The 15,711-nt window shown below is 41.1% G+C and overlaps 1 protein-coding gene across 1 annotated transcript in view; it reads right to left on the bottom strand.

The window, feature by feature from the left end:
- Positions 1–15,711, bottom strand: part of Top3beta (DNA topoisomerase 3-beta) — a 102,380-nt gene that overhangs the window by 38,655 nt on the left and 48,014 nt on the right. Inside the window, exon 7 of the mRNA XM_083143639.1 lies at positions 255–455. Within this exon, the coding sequence (XP_082999765.1) occupies positions 255–455 (201 nt within the window). The remainder of the gene's footprint in view (positions 1–254; positions 456–15,711) is intronic.

The raw sequence follows: 15,711 nt of genomic DNA, 5'->3' as shown, positions 1-15,711 counted from the left end.
CTGGAAATTTGAGTTCTTTACTATGAATCAAACTTCAATATTTTAAGATTTCATCTCATCTCTGCACTAGCAAATCCAGCTGGTTATAACCTCCCTAGACTTTTTATCTCACATTCTAACATTTCTATGAGCTTTTCTTACATACCCAACATGCATCACATGCTACTTGATGCAGTTTTCAGTATCATTTTTCCTAATTTCAAATCTATTTGTGAGAATTAGCATGCAACCTGAGCAATAAAGAGATAACTTACAACAAATCAAAATTCTCAGGGTAATGTGTGGTCTCAGTTCTAGGATAACTGATGTAGCCTTGTGTGTACAACTTTTCTGCTATCTGCATTGCATGTTGGGGTGCCATGCCAAGTCCAGAGCTTCCCACCCTCATCAGCTCCACAGTATTCAGAGCCAGGGGACGGGATTTTGCTTTCTCCTTCGTTGTAACACTAGTCACCCTAAAATGTACAGAGAAAAATCATGAGCAACACAATCATACACATGAATAATAACACAGAGATACACAACATCCCTGATTTATAGTTTATAAAATTTTGTAAATATCTATTAATTTCTGTCAAGAAATAACTTTGTACTGGAGATGGGTCGATATGAAATTTTGGCCGATACCGACAACCGATATTCTACCAATCCATATAAAATTCCAACTGGTCCTTGAAGAACCTGAATAGTTCACTGACTTGTTTCCAGGTGATTGCAGTGCAAAAGAAGTTGTATATTTCGACATTTACTTCTTTAAAAAGTAGGGCATTGAGATTATCCATGAAAATTATAACAAAATGGCAGACTTTTGCACTAAATTATAAGATATTTATAAATATATCAGATCGGTAAAATAATCAGTACTTTTACCGAAAAACCGATATGCCTATATATAGAGTACAGATTAATGTCCCATCCCTACTTTGTACTCTATTTCATTGTACTCATACATACTCCTACTGAACGTAAGATAGCTAAAAATCATTGGATTCGTTGTAATATATGATGTATTTTACTAATTGTTAAGTGTCCATAATATCTGTGTCAACATTCAATTGTTTGTAAAGTTGTGGATTACGAAATTTTAAGTTCAGCCATCTTAGAAATGGTTTTGTAAGTTTAGTATTAAATCGTTGTTTTTATAAATCCTCGTGATAATCAGTGTTATGAAGTACCTACGTGTGTGCATAAGTTAACCTCTGCATTCATACATAACATATATATATATATGGCGACGAGAAATTAGTTAGAAATGGAGGATAAGTATGTATTACTTCTAAGCTTCAAGTTATAGTGTAAATGTATAATGGCTCTAATAGCTGGTTTTGATAAATATAATCCCCAAGATGGATCGATAGTAGCTTATTTGGAGTGCTTTGATAATTATTGTCAAACCCAAGTTATTCCAGAGGACAAAAAGTTCCTAGATTAATATCTGTCATTGGAAGTAAGCTATATGAGCAAAGGTTGAAACTTAGAAAATGTGTACAATAGGAAGACGAACAAATAGAAGATTTTGTGAGAAGATTAAGAAAGATCGGAGAGCAATGTGGTATGGTGAGTTTCTTTCCATTGCTTTATTTGATTCATTAATTAGTGGTATCAGATCTAACACTATTCGCAACAAACTAATTGCTGATAATGTAATTGAAATTCACAAAGCTTTTGAGGTAGCAAAGCAGATGGAAAAACAAGAAGCAGATATACGCCAATGTAAATTTTATGAACACTAATCACACAAAGGTAAATATGTACAAGGGCGATATGCGTTTCAGCTCCAGTGCCCATTCTAATCCAAAACAGGATGGATGGAAGTTCCAAAATATTAGGCAAAGTGAATCCAATCTTATTTAAGGACAAAAACAAGCAGATAATGAGGGAAGTAAAAATGACCGGGAAAGAAAGAAACAATATTTCAAGCAGTGCAGATATTGTAACAAGTTTGGTCATGATGTTTCCCAGTGTTTCAAGTTATAGCGCAATAAAGAAGCTAATAGTAGTAAGCCTTGTAGCAAGTACAAGGCTAATGTTGTGCAGGCTATTGAACCTGTTACTTTGGATGAAGTAAACAGTTCGGTGTTAGATGTAAATGAATTAAGGGTTGGAATTATTACCATGGAATTAAATATAGAAAATAGTTCTATGCAAGAAGGATCGGTTGCATGTGATTCATTTCACTATAATGAAAGTTCAGCTTCGTTGCAACCATATCTTAAATCTGACCATTCTTTATTGCCTATGAAAATAGTTCATTGTGATAAAGCTACTAGTAAGTTTGTTTATTCCTCCAAATATGTAATTGCTCTCAATGTTAATGAGACTGTGTTGAACTTTGAAATAGATACAGGTTCCCCAGTTTCAATTGTAAGTAAAGAATTTTGTGATAGTCAACTGCATGGTTTGCAATATCTGGAACCTGATTGTGTTTTACGATGTGCTAGCAGTATCACTTTGCCGTTAATTGGGAAGATTAATGTACGAGTTTGTTATGAACATATAGATAAAATACTAGATTTATATGTAGTGGCATGTGATTTAAAATATCCATTGATGGCAAGACAATGAATTATGCATTTATTGCCTGATTTTCACATTAGTTTATCTCAACTGAGGTCATCATTAAATGTGTATCAAGACACTACTCATATTTCGTCTATGTTAACAGCTGACAAGTTGAAAATTGTGCAAGGGCAAACATTGATTAAATTGCAGATGGCCAATGTGAAAATCTGATCACTTCGTGTCATATGCAAGGATTAATTAAATTTACTAAGAATGAGCATAAAGAGTTGTTCAATAATGATTTGTCACAGCCAATTAAGCATTTTACTGACACAATTCCAATGAGACAAGGAATTACACCATTTTTTAAGAAATGTTATAATATACCGTATGGTATACATGAGAAAGTTAAGTCTGAATTAGAGAAATTAATTGAGCAAAACATTCTAGAAAAGATTGATTCAAGTGATTGGGCGAGTACTGTGGTCGTTGTGTGTAAGAATGATGGTAATTTGAGGCTTTGCTGCAGTTTCAAGAACACTGTGAATAAATACAGTTGGTCGATCTGCGCATATGTGTCCCATTTTGGACTAGCAGTTACCTTATGAAAATCCACGGGACCACCATCGGTTGGCCTCAATGTGATCACTGTGTGTCTTGGCAATAGCCCTGCACCGTAACTTCCATTGTAGCAGGCTATGATGAAGTACAGGAAGTGGACTCTTCTGCCATTCCTCCTGCCAGGCTTTCCACAGGCCCCGGAGAGTGGTGACACGATGAGAGGAAAGTGCCCGTTTCAGTAGACCAAACCCACAGAAATCCATGGGACTCGCATCCGGTAACTTCACCGGTATATCGTGAAATGGAATAGCCCGAATGCCGGTGTCTGTTGCCATCTGTTGCAAAAAGTTCTGGGTAGAACAAGATGTATGTGATGAGACCTTACACCGATAGGCCTCACTGAGGTAATGATCACGGCTTTTAAAAACCTTCCGGAGGTTTAATTTCTCACACGGGGTGCGGTTCACAGTTGACTGGGCCACATGGAGTCGTGTGGCCATCACATATTGCGTCGAGGGTTTTTCCTGATAGTGCCATTCGATGCAACTTCTGAGACACGGGTGACACCACTGCAGTGCATGCTCACTTCCTCGACCCCTGGTGGGCAACTGAATAGCTGGAACCTCGTGGTTTTTATGCCACTTGATTATGTTCTTGATGGTCGTCGAACCCAAGGTACATCCATATTCTTTGCACTGTTTCTGAATTTTTGACACAGAATATTTGGCGTGGAAAAGTGAAACTACGTAGCCCTCCCAAAAACGGTTCACCTTAGGAGCCATGATGCACACAACACACGCTCGCGATAGTGCCACGATACTACAGGTTCTAACCGTCCTCCCACGCTTTTAACCACTTGGATCGATCGATTCTGTGCACAGGGGTGACTGTTCAAAATCGGACACATATACGTGGGTCGACCTTCTGTATGTTGAAAATGTAACTTATCCATTGCCCAGTATAGACAAAAGTGTTTCCAAAAGTTAACGGATGCGATGTGCTTGTTACCTTGGATCTCAGAAGTACTTACCCTCAAATAAAACTCGATGAACAAGCTAAGCAGTTGCTCGTAATGAATACCCCATGGGGATTGATACAGCATACATACTAGCTAGATTGCAATTTGGTGTACGGATCGCATCACAAATCTTTCAACGAACTATAGAAAGCATACTACAGGGATTAGATTTTGTTATTCCATACCAAGATGATTTGCTTATTGTTAGCAAGGTTTTAGAGCAAGCAGTTACCACAACACTTGTAAGTTTTAAACTGTTTGAAAGAGTACAATATTAAGGTTAATTGGAGCACGTGCTCACTCTTCAAAAAGAAAATTGATTTATTTAGGATATACTTTAAGTAAAGAAGGAATACATCCTTCTGAAAAGAAACTGCATGCATTGATACACTGTCCACGTCATTGCAACACCAAAAATTAAAGGTTTTTCTTGGAGGTATTAAATTTTACAGAAGATGTGTGCCTAATTTGTCAGTTATCTTGTCAGATCTTTACAATTTATTGAAAAAAAATGTACGATGGCAATGGACAAATGATTGTCAGTGGCAATTCGAAGCAGCTAAACTGGCTTTGCAAAATACCAAGGTCCTTGTTCCATACTACCAGAATAAAGAAGTTATTATACAGTGTGACGCATCACAAAATGGATTAGGTGTGCAATTATGCTATAAAGTGCAAGGGGAATTGCGTACGATTGAATGCATTTCATGTACATTAAATAAGCATGAGATAAAGTATCCTATGCAGGAGAAAGAGGCTTTGTATATCGTACACAGTCCGTCCACTAGGAAAGGTGACTGATTTCTTTGCCATGAAACCACCAGTGCCATCTATGGAGAAGTATATGTACTACGTAGCGACACATTTTGACTTTCTTTCGGCAAATTTGCAAAGCACTAGCATCGACTGTCGACACATACGGATCTTGTGACTGACAGTACCTGCTGAACGTCGGTCGGAAACAGATCAATGTGCCAACATTAAATTGTGTTTCATTAAATTGTGTTTCAAGTTGGGAAAAAGTGCAACAGAGACGTTTCAAATGATTCAAACTGTTTATGGTATTGAGGCATTGAGCCGTAAGAACGTGTATAAGTGATATGCAAGACTTTGTGATGGTCCAGGGTCCAGGCTCTCCAAAAGCAAAGAAAGTGTGCATGCAGAAGAGCTGAATCAAAATCCTGCTTACGGTTTTCTTAAGATTCCAAAGGCATCATCCACAAGGAATTCACTCCAGACGGTCTCACTGTGAACGCTGAGTAATACGTGGGTGCTTGGCATCGTCTACTGGCCAGGATTCGTAGAGTTCGGCCTGAATATCGGGAACAGGGCTCATGGTCTCTGTTGCATGACAATGCACCCGTGCACAAGAGCAGGTTGGTACGCCAGTTTTTTGGCCAAAAAAGGTATAGTGGAGCTCAATCACCCCCCATATTCTCCAGATTTAGCTCCATGCGACTTCTGACTATTTCCAAAACTGAAATTGGCATTGAAAGGAAGGTGTTTCGACACCATTCCAGACATCCAAAAGGCTGCGATTTTGGAGGCAATTCCAAAACAGGAGTACCAAGACTGCTTCACAAAGTTCTACAACTGCTACAGTGCATGTATTGACTCACAAGGTCTATATTTTGAATAAACGTTATTATAAACTACCAATCCACAATGTCTTGCCTTTCACTTCTCATTAGTCACCTTTCCCACTGCACCGACTGTGCATATGCAGTGAGGAAATTCAAAAAATATGTACAAGGTAGATCGTTTGAAATATAGGATGATTCAATGCTGGGTAAGCAATTATTACCTATGGAAAAGCCAATTCCTGTCACCACGCATTCAAAGGTGGTGTTTATTTTTGGCTTCATTCACATATAAACTGATTTGTACTAAAAAGGTTGAAGATCCAGACATGTTGTCAAGATTGCCACTTCCTGACATACATGATGATGATCCCAGACAAGAGGAATTTCTGTACCAACGAGGTTACGCTTACGCAGAATGCAAAGCAGGCGATTTTGACGTATTGTCAAAGGGATGAAAATCTTAAGTTAATGAAATCTTATTGCCATAATGGATGGCCACAAGAAGTGAAAGGAGATGAATTGAAGAAACTGTTGGTGTACAAGATAAGACAAGCAGAATTAAGCATTACGGATGAGTTACTGTATTGGGGTCGGAGATTAGTTGTTCCCAAAGGAGTGCAAAATTACATTATTCAGAAAGCTCATGAAGATCATGCAGAGCCCATGAAGATCATTGAAAGGAGATGAATTGAAGGAACTGTTGGCGTACAAGAGAAGACAGGCAGAATTAAGCATTACGGATGAGTTACTGTATTGGGGTCGGAGACTGGTTGTTCCCAAAGGAGTGTGAAATTTCATTATTCAGATAGCTCCTGAAGATCATTGCGGAATTGTAAAAATGAAAGTAATGCTCAGAGAAAGATATTGGTGGCCAGGAATGGATAAGGCTATCGAAGAATATGTAAATAAATGTGAAGTTTGCGAGGTTGTCAAGCCAAATACAAGTGCTAAGAAGTATAGTGCATGAACTAAATGCAGACATCCGTGGGAAAGGATTGCATATAGATTTTTTGTGTACCGAAGCATCACTTATATAATAATAGTGGATACATATAGCAAATGGGTAGATTGTAATAGAGTTTCATCTACTTCATTTAAAGAGGTAAAAAGAGTTATCTAATCAAACATTTTCCTAATTTCAGACTATCAAAGTGTATTGTGGCGGATAATGGTCCCCCATTCTCATCTCCGGAATTCAAAGCATTCTGTGATGAACGTCACATCAATCTGTATCATTCTCCTGCATACCACCCTGAAAGCAGTGGTCAGGTCAAGTGCTACGTGCAGACAGTGAAAACAAAGCTAGACTGTGCTGTACGGGAGCAACTGAATAAGAATTCGCATGTCAACGTTGAAGATTTATTGCTGCGATCCGCGTTTGCGAGCGAGACAAAAGACAGACGATATATTCGGGAGTCGAATGGCTTCGTCTACGCGGCTGGTCCAGGGATACGTGCCTCCAGGTTACGTTGCCGAACAATAGGATAGGTTAACCTAACCTACTCTCCCACTCTGGGCTTGATTGAACCTACGAAACTACTCTGCTGTGCAACCTGGACGCACCCATCCCCGTGCAGCTCTACGCTGTCCTCCAGTGACCATTAACATGGAGGATGTCCCCAGTAGACCAGCATCCATTCCGAGGAATGATTGCTGGTTTATCATAGGGACTTTCAGCCTAGTTATTCCGGAGCGAGAGGTACGCTTCCCGGACTTACCCGCCCAAATATGAATTGATAGATCAAGATGTTGGAAAGACACATTTAATATTCTGGGAAATATCACATTTAACTATATACAAGCACTGCACAAACTTATAGGTTTGTTCTTACATAGGAAACCAACAAAATGGGTAACAAAAACATGGTACTTACATATTCTGCATTCACCTTACCACACCTGGGCCTTGTTGCACACACTTGTCACTCCAACTATAAATGGGGGATTTTTGTGGGTCTGCACTAAAAATATAGCGGTATATTAAGACATATGGGTATTGGCTTGCAAATGAACTGTTTCAGGGAGCTATATCACAAAGGATGGGCCGAATAATCGTGGATGTCTTTGGATACAAAGCATCATGGTTTCCTGGAGGCTCATTGTCCTCACCATGTGGTTTTGAAAATTTCCGAATTTTCATGGATATTGGTTCCATGCACTTTATGACACTTCAAGTGCTGTAATTCGTCCATATTATACACTACAGGACTATTTCCAACCTTTTAATAGATACTTCACATGTTGGAACACAAATGGCTATTCCATTGTCCTCTCTCCACTGGCCTACTCTGGCCCAAAACTTGGAGCGATGTTAACTGTACCAACTATTCACACAGAGTGAAATCAAGATGGCTTCCTCTCATGTTAAAAGCTATCTCAGACTCATTGTCTGGTAGCCACGCCCATGAGGCCATCTGATTGGTTCACAGCACTTTGTGTTACTTGCCTTAATCAAGTACCTTGAGAAGCCCAATAGATGGCAGTCTAGTCAGGGCTAGTTCCACTGACTCTCACCAGATGGCTCTGGTGCTGTGAGACCGATTGTCTTTTGTCCAAAAACATCGATTTTTTGATGTTTTTGTGGTTTGTTTGCACATATAATTGTGACTTGGAGTTATTTTCAGGGAAAGCAAGTTAATTTGTGCTTGCACAAATGTTATCCTGAAAATATCTGTATTAATAAAAAATTTGCATGAAAAATAACATGTGCTCTCTGAATTCTACCTATCAACAAAAGGTTGTTTTTATGATAACCAATGAATTTTGGTCTGGGGCTCATTAATTACTTAATATTTCTATGTTATATCATACTTTTACTAATTAGGCCTAATTTCTGTTAATCTTAACATATCTGGGAATGTCTATTCCTATTAATTCTACCTGAATTGAATTGGCCTTGTACTTTGGTTGGAGTGGAGTGCTGCCTGTATGTATTGGGGATGTATACCCAACCTTTGGTTGGTTATACATATCCCGGGCCCTCGGGAAAAGAAAAAGGATACGTGAAGCGGATCATTTTTCTTTACCCTTTACTACACTATACCCAAATACATACACAAAAATATTTATATACACACTGAATCGTTATGACCATGCTGGTCCGAAAAGAACATATACATGAAAGAAAAATAAATTTGCAATTATTCTTGCCCGTCACTTGGATATATGTTTGAGATATTGTTCTGTTCGATATATCGAACGATTTCCTAGACGGTATATACATGGTTAATAACACACACTTAAACGTTTTCAATAAATGTTCATGTTATAATGTCTGCTTTTTGTCGCACTGAATACAGTTTTTGTACTCGACCTGAGCTGCATAGTAATTTTTAGATGTATGTGTATCTACTTGTCTCTGCCCCTCATTCACTTGAGGGTGCAGTACCTTCAAAAAATGTTCATCATACACCTTGGTATGTTGTCCACATTTGATCACTTCACAATTGTTCTTCAATATCTCCTTAGGTGGAGATCCCTGTCGCCTGGCTTTGTGCACTTTGCGTTGCCATCAAAAGTTTTTGTTGCTCGCTTGGCCGAGCAATGCTTCGACCTGGCTGTCCATTGGGATTGTGTACAATCTGTGGAATGCACTCATTTTGTGAAGTTTGTAGGATTGTCATGGTGGTTCGTTTCTGGATGTCAATGTTCGATTACGAACCCCTGACACACTCCCTGCTTCCCCATATTGCTGGAACGCTGAAAAGATTGTCTCTAGTTCCTGGTATAATATGCTTGTGGGCCTGCTGCTGCCTATGACACCATGCACTTTTGTATGTTTGCTCCGGGGTTTTGTGGTGACACTGAGGGGGAGTTGGAGTGATGTACTCACTGGCCCCACTTCACACGCAGGCTTTGACCTTACCCTTGTTGGTTTTGGGTTGTTCCTCATAAACAACCCTATATGTTTGGGGGTGCTTGCATATTTCTATTACCGCTAACCCTGGTTTGGTCGAACCTAACCCATCGGTAGTGCACATACCCAATGATTGCTAAACAATATTTTGCTTGATTGGTAGTGAGTGATCTAGCATAGATTTGTACTCATAGGGAAATAAATCTCTATATGACGGTTGGACTCACTTTTGTGTCCAACAAAGAAATGGTCTTGGTAGACAATAATGAAATTACCCTCTATACCACAATGAAATTGCCTTGGCATATAATACTGAAGTAATACTTTTGTATACAACAATGAAATTGACTCATACACTCAACAATGAAATAATCTTTTGTACATAATAATGAAAAACTCTTGTATACACCACTGAAATTGACTTTTGTATACAATGATAAAATAATCCCTCACATGATCTTTACATAAATTTTTCTACCCTATGTACAAATGGGTGAATGTCACAGACCAGACAGAACCTCATCCACAAAACCTCTGACCTTTAACATATATTAATACTAGTGTTCAAAAAATGTGTAGCTTTTTCTCCTCATCTTGTACCTGTTGTACACTCCTATCCGTGCGTCTTACCCTGGATGCGCTAGAGGGATACCAATACCTCTTATGCGACTAATACTATAGCGCAGGAGCCGTACCGTCGCGTACTTCTCTCCTAGGTCCTACTGATATCGGGTTTAGGAAGAAACGTAGAGCTGACGAGCAGACATCTACAGTTTCCATGGGGAAGTATCACAAGGGTACGAGGGTGGAGCCATTTGTGCGCAGTTACTCGTCTTACCAACAGACAAAGCAAGTCGTAGGGAAACGGCTGCACCCCGTCGGGATTGAGGTTGAGTCCTCGTTGAATTCAGAGGCCCCTTGGCTTGAATTAACTTCTTTGAGGTACTCTTGATGCTAACACCGGATGTAGTAGTCTGAGCTTCTCAATGTAATGACTATACACCTTATAGCTACACCTCCACAACTTCATGTTATTGACATGTTGGTTGGGTAGGCTCTTACCGCTAACACAATGAACAAGATTAAATATGTTATCCGTCACCTGATCACTACAAACTAATGGACCGAAGAAGGTGTGGAACAATTTGTGGGTCTGTCCCTCTAGAGCTTTGCTTTGGAGATGGGATTTAAGAAAAACTAAATCATACACTTTGATCACAGTTCTGTTTTGCTGTGACTCATTTACCTTATTGTTGGCTTTGTTTCGCCTTTCGGCCGTCCGGGATACAGCCATGAACAATTGCTGATCCCATTCGGTTTGTTCACCTGTAGGAATATGGAAGTGTTCCATAACGGAGTTCCTGAGTGAATTGTTTGGCCCTAACTGGGGACCATTGTCTAATATGATTCTTTGGGGAAGTGAAAAATGTATAAAATATATATCAATGAGTTTCCTCACTATTGAATTCCATGCTTACTAACCGAGTAGGAATTGTTACACCCTGGCCACCATCACCCCCTGCGAGAGCAGCACTGGCTAGTTTCCCGAGGGTTGGTCGTAGGGCAGAATGGCATTCATCTCACTCTGTTGAGATCCCATTTGTTTACCCTTGGGTGTGTGACCTGGTTTGGTGAACCATTTTACCTCATCGAGTGCATTGAGTATGGCATCCATACCTCGTGGGCTGAAGTGAACCAGGTCGGGTCTCATGTTTTGACCGTAACCCATGGTTTCTTCGAACAGCGACATGTTCATTTCTTGGCCCTTGTGCACAAATTTCGATGAGGAATCCAGAACCCTTACATTGCTATTATCATCAAGGGATAATATTTTTGCAATTAGTGAGTCATACATGGCCCAGAACCTGTGTCGGTTCTCATTGGCTAACCTGGGAACTGGTGGAGGAGTCAGAACAATGACCTTCTGAGCACCTTTCCTCTTTAGGGTGTAAATGATATCCTGGAGGTTCTGGAACACCTGGTTGGTGTCCTTCCCTCGGAGCATATCATTTGTGGATACCATTAATAACACATTTTTATGTACACACTTTTCCCTTCTCAAAGCACTGAGCAACTGCGCTGAGGATTGTCCAGATATGCAAAGTCCGATGTGGTAATTACCATCACTGTCTCTTTGGACAGGATACCCGAATTTTCTTTGCGCAAGACGTGACAACATTGAATCACCCACTGCCTGATATTGATTTATCAGTGGAGTGTGCTTGCATGAATCTGAACATTGTGGGATAGGTTTAGGTTTGGCATCGCCCTTCCCCACGTCAGGACGTTGCCTACCTAGTTTCCCTGGTTGTGCATATTTGGATGCACCTCAGCGAGATGCTCGGAAGACCCGTGTGAGCTGGCGGAACTCTTACGCTGGGATGTTCCACCCTTTCTCCGGTCTACCTTGGTTCTGTTTGGGTACTCCTTAGGCCGGGAGCCCCTCGCAGATTTGCACATGTGAGCGTCGTCCTTTTTGGACGAACCGCTCGCTTCACCCTGACCACGACTCACATAGGTCCGGTTAATGCGAGTCGTAGTTTTCCCGTAATTGGGTCGTGCTGGCCTTGCAACTTCCCTCTCAGGATATTGTGGCACTTGCACACTCTCATACCGAAGTATGGAGTTGGCCACCTCCTGAAGAGAGACGAAGGGAGCCAGGATTAACTGGTCCTTCAAGCTGCGCGGCAGCTGTTGCACAACGTGGGTGAAAACCTGGTTGTCGGCGATTTCTGGCAACGCAAGCCTAATCATTTTGACTTGGCGCCAGAAATATTTGTGCACTGATCTATGCTGGGATGGGTTGTACCTTTCGTTGAGAGCCTTCGCAAGGGAAGAAGCTCTCCACCCATCCCCTTGGAAATATGAGAGGAACTGCCTTTTAAAATCTGAGTAGGACTTGAACTTTCGTTCGTTCCTCTCGTACCACTGCCCTGCCTCGTCCCGTAGACAGAACGAGATTATTTGGAGGGCATCCGCCAAATCTACCTCCAGGAGAGTGAGACCTCTCTCAAACTCCTGCACAAAATCGGAGGCCAGCCTGTTCCCCTGCCCGTTAAAGGTTGGGAGCTGTTTGAGATCAGCAAACCTAACCCTAGGTTTGCTCTTGTTCCTCCTCCGGTTCTTCCTCTTCCTCTGGCTGCGGACTTCGGCGTCCGAGCTTTCGGAATTGGATTCCGGGGAGTTACCAAGTGGGTGGTACTTGTTAGGGGGAGACACATAGCCACTACTCTGGTCAGAGCTTTCGTAACCCTTAGGTCGTCGTTTGGCTCGGTACAAGGCCTGGTGGACAGACACATTCCGTGCAGGTGAGACGGGCTTGGTAGCTGACATCAGCGGAAGGGCGGACTGAGTAATTCGTCTCTCCATCCCTTCCAGGCAAGCAAGAATCCTCATCAGGCTTGCATTGTCAGACCCTTGTTCTGCTGGCAGCTGCTCCTCACCAACCCTTTGTTGTGAGGAGGTGCGCTGCTCAGTGACTTGGCCCTCGGAAATGCATACATGCGAGCTGCGGCCTTCCGCCTGGCAGTTCGGCATTTCCTTCCTCACTTGCTCGAGAACCCTGTTCTCGATCGTGACCATGTGGTCACTGCAAGTGAGCTCTCTGCATATGTTTTCTAGGGCATCTAACCTCCCTAGAATTTGAGCTGTGGTGGTCTGATTGTCACCGCCTTGCACTTCGCCAACGAGTTCCCTCAGTTGCGAAATCTGGCCTGACACTTGTGTAAAATCCCTTTCTAACCTTGACTCTAAGTCATTACATTGGATCTCTATTTGGTTAATTCTATTGGTGTTGGTCGCTACTTGCTTGGTTAACAATTCTGAGGTCTTTGTGGTGGCATTGTGGATGGAGTCCAGTCTGGCCTGGAATTCCGTCCTTACGGCTTCAAGTTTCCTATTTACTTCCGCCGATGCCTTGGCAAATTCCCTACCCTGAACATCAAGTTTCTGATTAACGCTTTCAGAGACTTTCGCTTGCTCCTGGAGCATTGATACAATGAGGTCAAATTGGGGGTTATTCATGGTACTTGCACTACCGTTGGGTGGGAACCCACGACCTGCTGGCCGTTCCAGCGACCTTGATCTGGTATTCATATTTGGGGAGTGCCGGTATTGAGTCTCATAATCTTGCGATCCGCGTTTGCGAGCGAGACAAAAGACAGACGATATATTCGGGAGTCGAATGGCTTCGTCTACGCGGCTGGTCCAGGGATACGTGCCTCCAGGTTACGTTGCCGAACAATAGGATAGGTTAACCTAACCTACTCTCCCACTCTGGGCTTGATTGAACCTACGAAACTACTCTGCTGTGCAACCTGGACGCACCCATCCCCGTGCAGCTCTACGCTGTCCTCCAGTGACCATTAACATGGAGGATGTCCCCAGTAGACCAGCATCCATTCCGAGGAATGATTGCTGGTTTATCATAGGGACTTTCAGCCTAGTTATTCCGGAGCGAGAGGTACGCTTCCCGGACTTACCCGCCCAAATATGAATTGATAGATCAAGATGTTGGAAAGACACATTTAATATTCTGGGAAATATCACATTTAACTATATACAAGCACTGCACAAACTTATAGGTTTGTTCTTACATAGGAAACCAACAAAATGGGTAACAAAAACATGGTACTTACATATTCTGCATTCACCTTACCACACCTGGGCCTTGTTGCACACACTTGTCACTCCAACTATAAATGGGGGATTTTTGTGGGTCTGCACTAAAAATATAGCGGTATATTAAGACATATGGGTATTGGCTTGCAAATGAACTGTTTCAGGGAGCTATATCACAAAGGATGGGCCGAATAATCGTGGATGTCTTTGGATACAAAGCATCATGGTTTCCTGGAGGCTCATTGTCCTCACCATGTGGTTTTGAAAATTTCCGAATTTTCATGGATATTGGTTCCATGCACTTTATGACACTTCAAGTGCTGTAATTCGTCCATATTATACACTACAGGACTATTTCCAACCTTTTAATAGATACTTCACATGTTGGAACACAAATGGCTATTCCATTGTCCTCTCTCCACTGGCCTACTCTGGCCCAAAACTTGGAGCGATGTTAACTGTACCAACTATTCACACAGAGTGAAATCAAGATGGCTTCCTCTCATGTTAAAAGCTATCTCAGACTCATTGTCTGGTAGCCACGCCCATGAGGCCATCTGATTGGTTCACAGCACTTTGTGTTACTTGCCTTAATCAAGTACCTTGAGAAGCCCAATAGATGGCAGTCTAGTCAGGGCTAGTTCCACTGACTCTCACCAGATGGCTCTGGTGCTGTGAGACCGATTGTCTTTTGTCCAAAAACATCGATTTTTTGATGTTTTTGTGGTTTGTTTGCACATATAATTGTGACTTGGAGTTATTTTCAGGGAAAGCAAGTTAATTTGTGCTTGCACAAATGTTATCCTGAAAATATCTGTATTAATAAAAAATTTGCATGAAAAATAACATGTGCTCTCTGAATTCTACCTATCAACAAAAGGTTGTTTTTATGATAACCAATGAATTTTGGTCTGGGGCTCATTAATTACTTAATATTTCTATGTTATATCATATTTTTACTAATTAGGCCTAATTTCTGTTAATCTTAACATATCTGGGAATGTCTATTCCTATTAATTCTACCTGAATTGAATTGGCCTTGTACTTTGGTTGGAGTGGAGTGCTGCCTGTATGTATTGGGGATGTATACCCAACCTTTGGTTGGTTATATTGCAGAGAGCATTGGTGGCTTTGAGAAGCGAATATCATGCATCAGGTGACAAAACGACACAGCAAATTATCTTTTCCTACATTCCAAGGAATAAATTTGATGCCCAAATAGAAGAAATAATAAATCAAGACTACGAAAGGGATAAAGCAGAAGAGGTGGTTTTGTATGGGTTATGCTACCATTTAAGAACAAGAGGAATGCTATGAGGTATGCCAAGAGAAAAATTATAGCACGGAAAAGCAAAGGTATATGGCTGGTGAATGTTGAAGGTAGAAACAGGGTTGTGCACGAAGATCAGTTGAAGTTAATACAAAACAAGAAAGATACATAGATATCATATTGGAAGCCAGAAGAAGGAGGAAGATGCTGATGAATGAATACAGATACAGGTGAAGATGGCAAATCAGTTTTCTGCAATGAAGACTCATTCATTACAGAAAAAAAGTGGAAATAATGGCAG

Source organism: Lepisma saccharinum, chromosome 1, assembly GCF_977018435.1.
Source record: "Lepisma saccharinum chromosome 1, izLepSacc3.1, whole genome shotgun sequence".
In the NCBI taxonomy this organism is placed as follows: Eukaryota; Metazoa; Arthropoda; class Insecta; order Zygentoma; family Lepismatidae; genus Lepisma; species Lepisma saccharinum.
The sequence above is the reverse complement of the archived record's forward strand: the minus strand, read 5'-3'. Positions and strand labels throughout refer to the sequence as shown.